At 39.3% G+C, this 12,006-nt stretch overlaps 1 protein-coding gene across 1 annotated transcript; it reads right to left on the bottom strand.

The window, feature by feature from the left end:
* Nucleotides 1-8,381: 8,381 nt before the first annotated feature.
* Nucleotides 8,382-10,785, bottom strand: LOC130723944 (UDP-glycosyltransferase 87A1-like). The gene is made up of 2 exons (XM_057575091.1): nt 10,185-10,785; nt 8,382-9,627 (listed from the first exon to the last, which is right to left on the bottom strand). Exons 1-2 carry the CDS (start codon nt 10,672-10,674, stop codon nt 8,744-8,746), a joined length of 1,374 nt encoding a protein of 457 aa, XP_057431074.1. The 5' UTR covers nt 10,675-10,785; the 3' UTR covers nt 8,382-8,743.
* Nucleotides 10,786-12,006: the final 1,221 nt, after the last annotated feature.

The following is a 12,006-nucleotide window of genomic DNA, read 5'->3' as shown; positions in this document are numbered from 1 at the left end:
CAGCTCACCCCCAAGTACAGACTCAATTATCACACTCAATACCCGACTCATAGGCCGCGTGCCCTCCAAGGCCTCCTCCAACGCTCGCATCATATCGTCTCGCATCCTCTGCTCTCGCCAATCCCATAGCTGAACCATCAGTTGCGCGGTCGATGTCTCGAGCCTTGCCGTCGTCCACATCAAGCAGATATAGGGTCGCATCTCGACTGATCACACGCATGCTTGTTGTCTAGGCGTTAAGTGTAACACCCCGATTTCGGTGGCGTCACTTTAGTAACCAAAAATAAACTTAATGCGGAAAAACGTGAATATTTTTTTTTGATAATAACTAAGACAAGACTGAATTGAATAAAACCCGAATGCGAAAAGCAATAGAACTAATATACAATATATAAACAGCCCCCGCTGTAAGAAGCAACCTCGTCACGAGTAAACCTCCAGTGACGGAAGGAGAAAGATGTAACACCCGTATGCAATATGTACAAACCGAATGAAAGGGTGAAGTGTCCGCAACACCATCCCTCAAAACTGAGAATAAGTTGACAATGGTCTGAAAATAAGACCCCCTAAGTCCAACCAACTCTCTGTGATTCCCGTAAAGAAATCACACAAAAAGCTATAGGTGGGAAACTACCCTGTTCCCAAAGAAAACAAATGATGTTCAGAGCTAAGACTCTACTCCTACACTAATCCCATCCCGAGGAGCTCACACTAACACTCAGTCCTACGTGCTAACATGATCGTCGTCTGAACCAGAATCCAGAACGACCTAGTCTATGTACACCATCCGTCCTCCTCTCGCTACCGCGATGCGCTCCTGTTCCAGCATCTCCACTCTAGTTCCCCCCGAAGGGTGAACCATCATGAACCAGCCCGCCAAAGACACCTGACAAAGGGCGTTTGTCCGCCAAAGCACACACAGAAGACGCGAGGGTCAACTCCAAAGAATTATGTAAATAATACATACCACCAATAGATACAGATAAGGAAATAGCCACTTAGGCTTATAGCTAGGGATAACATCCTAGGGTTGCATATTTCTCAATGAACATAAACGACAGTAAATCACAGTTAAAATGCCTCAAATAGAATTAACAAGTACCAAACACACTCATCAACTATGTCAGTATGCATGTTGCATGAAATGATATGCAGGTTAACCCAGTCAACCAATATGCAATCCGGAACGGATGGACATCAAACGGATCAGCCCTAACACCAGCCACGGTGGGACCATTTCGGCCCGCGTGCCTCTTACACCACACAAAGGTAGTCAGATCAGCAGTAAACCCGTAGGTCTGCCATTTCGGTCTGCTACAAGAGACGTCTATAAACGCTCTTACACGGCATTCCGGGTCTTATGACCATTTTGGAAACCGACAACATTTGGAATTCTCCGAGGTCCGGTATCACGCCGTGTATTAACCTCCTATGTATGCATGAATGCAATATGATTAACCAAACAACATCTCCGACCTCACTCGACACGTCGCCACGTGTTCTAGGTAAATTAATGTCTCTAAAAGCTTACCCTAAGGTAAAAGTCGATTCTGCGACAAAATACAATAATCATAAAATGAGTGCAACCACTCACGATAACTCTTCGAGTCATCAATGCTCTCACGAAGTCTCCCGCTTCAGTGGAGTCTCACACATTCACAAAGTCTCACGCTTCAGTGAAGTTTTATGCTTTCACAAGGTCTCACGCCTCAGTGAATTTACACACTTGCACGAAGTCTCACGCTTCAGTGAAGATTCACGCTCTCACAAGGTCTCAGGCCTCAGTGGAGTTCCATGCTTTTCACAAGGTCTCACGCCTCAGTGAAGATTCACGCTTTCACAAGGTCTCACGCCTCAGTGAAGCTCCATGCTGTTCACGAGGTCTCACGCCTCAATGAAGATCCATGCTTTCCACAAGGTCTCACGCCTCAGTGGAGTATCCCGCATTCACAAGGTCTCACGCCTCAGTGAAGCTTCTCGGCTCATCCCTTGGATGGCTAAACAAACTGCTCGACGAGCAAAGAGTATCAACCTACTCAAAACCTCTTAACATTCTCAACACTTAGGATCCAACGACACTTCTCGCTTTCCAAAACTAAGATTTGACTTCCAAGCCTTCCTTTCGAGATTGTTATCCTTACTTAAAGATTTAGAGGTTGTTTAATGTCTTATGAGTTTTCCTTATAAAATAGATTACATTTTGTCTTATCGCAAATCTTATAAATTTTCAGGATCTCCAAATCCCAAATCACTTCCAGAGAATGTCTCGATCCACTAAACAAAAACAAGGCCCGAACCTCGTTCGTCCTATCAAGCTTCCTCAAAACTCTCAAAATAAAATCGGCATGACCTGCCCGCTATTCTCACGATTCAGAATCTCAGATTTCATAGCAGCAGCATAATTAACTCATCACAGTCAACAACATGTCATATATCAATACATCTCATCATAAACACTTAGCACTTAGCATATAAAGCATGCACCACACATCCTAGATTACCCACATAGCACATAGCATGTAAGTCAATCTCAAAAACATTCAGTAGATGAATCATCTACATTGTCAGCCGAAGCCTCAGAAAACATTTTCCAATCACACACAATCCAGTACATAAACAGTAAACAATGTCGAAAGCATCGACCCTAAGCATTAACTAGAGATTCAGTGAGTAGCCCTCACCTGCAGATTCTCCAGGATGAACTTCCAACTCTTCCTCACAATCAAAGTGTTGTTCCTCAGGAAATTCCTCAAAAGTTCCTTTAAAACAAAGTCACAGAAATACTATCAGAATCTACCGAAAACTAAGCTATCGATACTTACTTAGGTTACTCGAAGTAATCTATACTCTAAGGTACGATAATCTAGCGCGAAAGACAAGTTTTCGGAAAAGGAAATTTTCCTCCTCCTCCTCTATAGGGCTCAGCCACTTTTGGTAATTGTGGGGCTCGATTTTTCTTCGATCAAACTTGGTTCCTATGCTATCATTAGCCGTAACTAAGGGTATTCTGAACTCGGAAAAATTATCGGATCAAAAACTGTCGCAGGGGTATTTTGGTCATGATTTTTAACTTAGGATTTTCAAAACTGAAATCCCAAAAACCAAATTTTGCAGGGACGTCACCAACGACGTTTATGACAACTAATCCTACTAGCACTAAGCTAAGGCGATAGTTTTCAGCCTAAAGGTTGAAGCTTTACTCCAAAAACTCCAAAAATGGGTATTTTAGGCTAAAATTGATTCCGGCGGAATTCCGGCGACATAACGGAAAATCTAATCCGGCAGAAGTGATCTTGGGCACATAAAGAAGAGGTTTAGAATCAGAAATGAAAGATTCGGGATAGTTTTGCAAAAACCCATAAACTATCAGCTCAGAAAAGTCTACAGAAAAGCTATGGAAAAAGCGATCAGAGGTAAGGATTAGCGACTATACCTCGAAACCTTGAAGTAGCAACTGATTGATCGACGATCACGCAAGAATCGAACAAAAGCTCTTCTTCCTCCTCTCCTCTCAAACTCGCGGCCTCCTTGGTGAAAATGGGTAAGATATTTGTTTTTTTCTCATTTCTTGGCTATATATAGAGGTTGGCAAAACGCGGTAAAATGAAAGTTTCGCGAATCTGATTTTTCTGGCTTCATTCTCCATGAATTCTAAGATAGGTTTTGGCGAAAGAATTCCAAAACTAAAATGAGGTCTCCTTGTATTTTTAGTGACTAATGCATAATCGGTATAAAACTATTTTACCCGATAAGTTGCTTTTTGCATCGAATGTCGGAATGGAAAACTTCCTTCTGAAGAAAGATTGAAATCATCAAGAGAAATGGGTGTACGCGTGTAGAATCTTCATTTGATGTTCCGAATAGAAAAAGTCTTCATTGTCGGTTGATTCTAGGGTTTTGAAATACCAGGGTTTCGGTTTCGGCAAACTTCCGATGATTGGAATCGGACGTTCGTAGATCCTAGAGTTTCGCCTCGAAACGATTTTGATATATGGAAAAAGAGAAGTTCTAACATTTCTGTGAAGATTTTTGGAATTAACTTCCATCGGCCTATAAGTGAAAACTAGCTATATACTAGGGTTTCTAACCTAGGTTTAAGCGTATAACGATCGTGCTATAACTTAAATCGACTTCGATAAAATCCTTTGACTTTTCCTGAACTTTCTCCTTCATAAATCTATTTCATTTGACAAACTCTTGTTCAGGTTTCCTTTCACAATACATCAACCCTAATCGTGAATAAGATTTTATTCACTAAGCATAAGCTTAAAAACTTGGGTCTTACATTAAGCGCCCCAAACAACAAACAACAAACAAGCAAACAAGCAAGGGTCAACTTCTAACACACACATATCACAAGTAGGGTATACTACCCTATCAATCACAAGTCCTTCACTAAGCTAACATTCACAAATATGAGAACTATATTAAGTTCTAAGGTTCACAAGTATAGGGAACTATCTCATAATTCTAAGTTTCACAAGTATAGGGAACTATCTCATAGTTTATTGTTAGTCAATGGTTGTGCACATGCATGCAGACGCTTTGGATATCCATAAGCCAATCCCTCATGGAAAGGCTGGATGAACACGACTCCGCGATCGGGGTTGGACCTCTCCAACGCACCGCTGCCCAACAGCTTGATGATCGGGGTTGGACCTCTCCAACGCACTGTCGTTTCACGTTCGTCCTTATTCAGGGCCTCCCCTGAATGTCACCATCGACTAACCCAGTCCAGGTCACTAGCCGTGGCCAACCAAGCCCAGTCCAGGTCACTTGGTCCACAATGCATGCCATGCAAGTCAGTCATCATCACTAGGCCCTAAGCCCGTCACGTTCATCTCATATGAACAAAATATCATAGTATAATAACTTGCATGCATAGCAATAAATATGGCTAACACCCTAGGCATTTTAGCATGTTCATAATAACACTGACTAACATTTATTGCATCATTATCATATAGCATATCTAGTACATATATCATCGATAGTCCTAGCATCATGCTTGCTAACAATCACAATCACAACCAATTCATCTAGGCCGAGGCCGAAGTGCCCTTACCTTAGTCACAACAGAACATGTCCTAGGACTTTGGATTTGGCGGGATCACGCTCGCTTCGAACTTCCTAGTCATGTGGACAGAGTAACGGTACGAATTAGTAGTCGTTTAGCAATAATATATCCCTTCCCCGTCGTTTCAAAATTTTTATCTTAAACCTCGAAAAATCAAAACTTTCTCTTTCATAAGATCAAAACCTCTTTTCTAAAATACTTGTTTGAAGATCATAAGAACACTATAAGAACACCATGAATTTCTTTAAGAAAAACCCCACATTCATAAACATTCCTAAGCAACCCGATCAAGATCATTCTCTTATGGTTTTTGGCAGATCAGCTTAAGCTGCAACCACAGAGCATATTGAGAATGACCTTGCTTAAGGCTTAGAAACTAAAACAAGAAAAAAAATAAAAGAAAACAAGAGAGGGAGAGGAAGCTCACGGCTAGAGAGAGGAGAGAGCAAATGAGCTTGGTGTGAAGAAATGAGAGGGGGAAATGATCTATTTATAGTGAGGGGTGAGAGCCAAGCATTAAATGCTTTTGTTTCTCCCCATGGAGCAGCCCAAACCCACGAAATACTCAGCCCATATTAGGGTTTCTAGAGCTTTCCAAGCTCCCCTTATTCAGCCCTCAAATTTAGGTTTATTTCCTGATTAAACCCTTAAGAAAATAGCATTTAAATCCCCAATCATTTAAAATATTCAAATCTGAATCCAAAGGGTTTTAAATCAGATGTGAAAGGATCCTTGGATGTCTTAAAAGTTTAGAAATCAATCCCCCATTAATTGAAAGTCAAAGAATCAAAATCCCTAATATCTCTCCTTCATAAAACCTAGCTAGAAAAGGAAATTACTTGCAAAAGTCTCATCTTCCTTCCTCCACAAGCCTTGGCCGCCCAACACACTCTCCATGCTCAGATTTTATCCACAAATTTTTTAAATCATAATTTGAATAAAAACCCCAAAATAATTAATGCATTAAATGCATAATTTCCCTCCTAAATGCATCAAAACTTCAAATTTTAAAATCAAAAAGGCTTATCAATAATTTTTGGCTCCAAAAATTCGTGCATCAGCTCCATAATACCTCAAAAATATTTTAAGAATTAATTTTGATATTAAACCATAGGTTAAAATTATTTCAATACATTTTATTTAAATAAAACCCCATTTTATTTAAATAAAATCTTCAAAAATAAAACCAAGGAATATTCTCTCATAGAATATTCTTAAAATCATGCCCAGCTCCTCCCCATAAGGTACGGCCCATGAAATCGTCCTCGTCGACTCGATTCGCAAACTCATCGCTGCTGTCGGGTTCGATTTTGACCTAAAAGTCGCCGTCGCCGTCGCGCACATCAACGTCTAGAGGTTTCTAAGACTGAATATTGCTTCTAAAAATCAATCTCTCTTTTTAAAATGCATAATATCACATATAGCACAAGAAATTCACATAATATTATTTAATATTATTATTAAAATAATATGTCATAAAACCGGGTATGACATAACGCAAAGCTATTCAAAATTTCAAATACAAAAAATGTAACGCCTGAAATTGGGCACATGTCTTTGGAAGATTATTTAAATCTCACAAAAAAACAATAATTTTTAATTAATTACTTATAAACTTTTTTTGAAAAAAAAAAACTTGACGGAGGCACTTCTACAATAATGGGTACGTAACAAAATGAATTATTATTTCACTTTAAAATGTTGATTATCACTATATTCCAAAAATTAATTTGCATTGATTATTTATAATTTTTAAACTAAATTCTAATCTTTTTTTTATTACAAAAGAAAAACAAACTAAATTCTAATCTAATTTAATTTAAATTCTAAATTAATCGGAAATAATTAATTAAATCCTTTAATGTTTATTCAGTCACTATATTAAAATTAAATTACACTTAAAAATGTTCTAATTCTTGATTTCTACTGTTAAGGTTTTAATGAAATTTGAAATGAGTACACCCTTAATTGTATTAATACGTTAGGACATCAGTTTCACTCTATCTTTTTTTTCACATGCCTTGAGTTCTATTCTCTATTCTCTTATAAAATGCTGACACTTTCTTTTGCGACCTTTTCTATTGAGCACGACGAATGTGTCGTTAACTCATTCACTATAATGTGTTAGGAAAAAACAAAAAACAAACATTCATTAAAAACACTTACAAATTTATGATTGCGTATATCTAAAATAAATTTATTCTTTTAATCCATAAAATATCTTTTAAGAAATAACACATTTTAAAAAAACACAAAAAACAAAAATGGATGTCCCCGTGCATCGCACGGGTAAAAAATACTAGTTATGTGAATAAAACATTACACCATTTTTTTTATCGTTCTTAAATTTCAACATCTCATGAAGTATGGAAGTAGGGGTGCAGCTTCTTCATCTTGGGGGAGCCACTTCACCCCAAGATTTTTAAAATATCTAAATTACCAGTACCATTTTTCTCGAAGTCCTTAATTAATTCAGACACACAATAAGTGTTTAATAAAATTGTTGAGGGTGACATACTCAAGGCTTTCTATGAAGTCGAGCATACTCAAGGGCATCACGTCATCTAACTCAATTGGCTCCGAGTTATATATGACACACTACAATAAAATTGTTGATTATCGATAGCCGAAACTCGTTGGTAAGGAAGTAAACCATCAACAATTAAATATTACTCCCTCCGTTCCTGATCTTTTGTTGTTTAAGGTTATGCACATTGTTTAAAAGTGCAATCATTGATATATTTGTTGACATAAGCACCCCTATTTAATGTTCTCTTATAGTGAAGAGAGAGAATTATAGTTATTGGTTAAGAAATTTGTTATGATTTTGATTGGTGAAAATAAGAGGTGGTAGGTGAGAGGTATAGTATTAAATGAAGGTATATATGGAATAAATTGAGAAAAAATGCATTGGATTTGTAAAACAACAAAAGTTTTGGAATTTAGGCCAAAAGTTAAAACAACAAAAGATTAGGAACGGAGGGAGTACGAACTGTCTTCTACAACTCCGTTTCCACCGATTTAGAGCTTGTCAATAATTTTTACTGGTGATTTTTCAACGGCCAAAGCCTGCGTTGACCTTTTATCTAATAAATGTATCACTTCCAGAAGTCGGAGTTTGTTACACGTATTAGCTCTAGAATTACTATAGTTATCCGAGTAGTAGATACCATCAAACAAACTATAATTAGTTTAATGATGGTAACTTCCAAAAGGATGGAGCTAGCTAGCAAAAACAACCCAAACACAACTCATACACCTTCACCTCGCCTTTATTGATGTCTATCTATCATGACCAATGTAATTCATTAACTACACATAATGCTGCGGTCTGCAGATCTCAAATTGCTAATAGTACAAGGACATAGAGCACTTCAATTGCAGTTCCATGGCATTTTACAATGTTATCATCCTTACATTGGAATTACAATACCCTTCACACTGTTAATTTATCACTGATAATACTTAGACACCCAAACAGAGCGACATCCTATTTTTCTCTCTACCTCTTTTTTTTTATCACATTCATCATACAATAAATTCATTACTTATTTCTCTTCTCTTCATTTCTCAATTTGTGTGTTAATTGGGTGTCTGCATTATGCGAATATCTACGAATCATAAATGATGATTCATTGATTTATTTTGTTACTGAGAGCCAGCTGCTTAATGCATCAGGGGCCTTGAAATATCTCCGATAAATGCTTCCAGGTTCCCATCGGAGGATCCCCCTTCGCCAATTGCTCCATGACAACTAACCTTGAGTTCTCTTGCTCTGTCTCTCATTTTCTTTCCCTCATGGCTCTCAAGATCCATGAACCTCTTAACTATCTCTTCTATCTTTTCTTTACCCACAACCACATCACCTACCAACTCTGATATCTCCACCTTACACCCATTCTTCCACTCATCCACTATTTGGCTGCTATTTGGAACTTGATCCAAGAAAAGAGGGAATGTCAGCATTGGTACACCAGAAAAAACAGCTTCCAGAGTTGAATTCCACCCACAATGGCTCCAAAATCCACCTATGGAAGCATGGGACAACACCTTCAATTGATCACACCATGGCACCACCAAGCCCTTATCTCCACACTTCTCTTTCAACCTCGAAGCTTCACCACGGGCCACCCAAAGGTAACGAATCTTGCTACTGTTTAGTGCTTCCAGAATTTCATCCATTTGGGTATTAGACACTGAAAGAAAACTACCCAAAGAAATGTACAAAACTGATTCAGCTGGCTGCGAATCTAGCCAGTTCATGTAGTCATGGCTGTTGCAAGTGTTCAACAAATAGTTTTCTCCCAGTTCTATGTAAGGGATTGCAGGGCCAATGGGATATACTGGAAAGGGGAATATAGCTTTCAGGGAATTAATTTTTTCAGCTTCTATCTCTTGGACAGTAGTGAGTAGAAGATAATTAGCTGTGGGCACCTTGGAAATGCATTCCAATGCAAGCTGCAAGACTCGTTGATCATTTTCACGAAGTACGGTTTGAAGATCTTCCAAATGAGCTGAAGAAATTCCTGGGATGTTTTCTGCTTGTTCACCTTCATGACTTCAAACATAGCACAGATCAGAAATGCACCCATACAAAATTTCATTAACCCTTGGAGATGATTTGCTGCAAAAGAAATCCATTAGCCTAAAACAATTGAAGGAACTATATAATATTGTATTAGTGAAAATAAATTCTTGGAAATGCAGCCGACAGCCATGAAACTAACCCTCGAGGCTCTGAGATAACATTTAGTGGGTTGGCCCCTCCCAACAAATCTTCACCGCCCAGAGATCGAACCCTCGACTAAATGCTCAAAGAGCTCGGCTATCTAGGTATCATATTTAGCACTATTCTTTTATGTTTGATCTTCAATTGACTTCTTGTGGTGTTGGATCTAGTGGTGTTGGATTTAGAAAACAAGGATATGGCTATTTAAAGTTAGCATTGATCATTGGTTTAATACATAACACATGGTAATCTTAATGTGCAAAAAATTAAAAATCAACTTGATTTAAGTTTTCATACAATTCTTAATTCTAAATACAACTAACTATATAAGCTAGTAAACCAGGAAATAAAATTAAGCACAGTTGTAAATGTAATTACCCAGCTTATCAAGTGTCAAATGCCTGTGTCGTACAAAGACATCAAGGTGATGCAACATGGAGTAAAACGACGCCGACATCGTCCAAAACGCTGCCACCGGAATATTCCTCCGATTGGCTAGCGCGATGGGCCACCGCAGCTCGACGCATCCGATGATCGCCGTCAGCGGCGGGTCGAGTTGATCGAGAAGCCGCTCGACCGGGGCTTCCATCTCCGTCATGACGGCTTCGTAGAAGCGGGGAAAGTCGGCGGCTCTCTCGCGCTCCGGCGGGATCACGTTGGGGATGGTGGCGAAACGGATTGCGTCCGGCTTGGGGTCTGCGCCGATGAAGCCGAGCCACTCCTCGGTGACCACGAACGTGATGAGGATCTGGTTGGGTCTTCGTGATGCGAGGATCTTGCACAGGTTCATCATCGGGTTGATGTGTCCTCTTCCCGGATACGGTACCGCCACCACGTGGCACGCGCCGCCGCCGGAGCTAGTGTCCATAGCCGGAGAAGTTGGTGAGTGAGTGACAGTGGTTTTGTGGATTCTTGGTTGACCAACTTTGTCATTTGCTCACATTCTTTGCATAAACATAAAACTAGACAACATAGGAATGCTTACAAAAATTGTTTTGTTTTATTTGTACTTTAATTTTAATTTCAGATTAATGATTCAATAGCATGACATAAACTAGTTACAAACTTCGGTTCCCACTAGGGTGGGGAACTTACAAATTGGTCCATCGGTGGACCAGTTTTTTTGACCGAGATTTGCAGGTAATTGGGTCCAGTTTTACCTTTTGTGGAATCTAGAAATGACACCTTTTGGTAAATACAGTCAATTGTAGACCCCTCCATGCAAATAAGCGTAATTAGTGAAATGACCCTTACCCTTAACCCAGTACCCTATCCCTAAGGGCAAAGCTCTTCTCTCCGCCGTTTCCCCCTTGTGTACCCCTGTGTTGTGTTCTCCGACAAGTCTCGCGAGCTCTGCCCTGGGTCACTATGTCTCGCGAATAGTTTGTTGTTGTTGCCAAGACCCACCGCGATCTCCCTAAAACTTCCTGAAGCCCTACCGCGATCTCCCATTCTGACTGAACTGGACTGAACTTCATCTCGGTTCCCTTCATCTCCGTTATTGTCTCAAGTTGTTCTGGTTGCAGATCTGCCACGGATCTCCATCTGACGGAACTGGTGAGTATAGATAAATCGATGTTCAACAAATTGTATGTGGATTTTAATCTTTGGGATGCATATTTGTTTTTTTTTTTTGAAAACAGAACAAGTAATCTATTAAATGAGAGAAAAGATCATGGGAACAAGACTCTCCCAAGTAAGTCAACTGATAAAACAAAAAAGAAAACAGATAAAAACCATGGAGATGAGCCAAACCTAAAAAAAAACCAAAAAAAGCCCTAACGCTAAAACATCAAGAACACAAATCAGGGGAAAAAGCATAGGAGCCAAAAGCTAAAAATCTCCGGGACTGTACAACACAAAAACACAACCCGAGAGGCCAACAAATGGAGAAAAAAACACAAAAGCATGAAGCATCAAAACCTCTTAGAATTGAAAGAAAGCTCCAGGGACAAAAATCACGCCACCTGCATTAAAATGTCGATCCCTCACGAAACTTTATGAGATGCAATCTGTTTAATTAACCCTTGGAGAACCACCTCATCTGAACACTGAAACACAACACCCACTTTTTTACTCACGATTAGAGCCCTTTTTGCTCTTGTGAGCACGCCATCAGAATCCTCCGCCTCCGGTAAAATCAAAGGATTATCACTGAATGAAGAAGGGATCTCAGACTCCCCCGACAAAGAAGAAACAC

The sequence above is a fragment of the Lotus japonicus genome, chromosome 6 (assembly GCF_012489685.1).
Source record: "Lotus japonicus ecotype B-129 chromosome 6, LjGifu_v1.2".
NCBI lineage: Eukaryota > Viridiplantae > Streptophyta > Magnoliopsida > Fabales > Fabaceae > Lotus > Lotus japonicus.
Note: the sequence above shows the minus strand (reverse complement) of the source record. Positions and strands in the feature narration are given on the sequence as shown.

What these genes read in the sequence shown, in the direction of transcription:
- LOC130723944 (XM_057575091.1), bottom strand. Translation starts at nt 10,674, where the DNA reads ATGGACACTAGCTCCGGCGGCGGCGCGTGCCACGTGGTGGCGGTACCG. An exon ending in TTTGACACTTGATAAGCTGG is followed by an intron (nt 9,628 to 10,184) that starts GTAATTACATTT and finishes GAAGTCATGAAG; the next exon opens with GTGAACAAGCAGAAAACATC.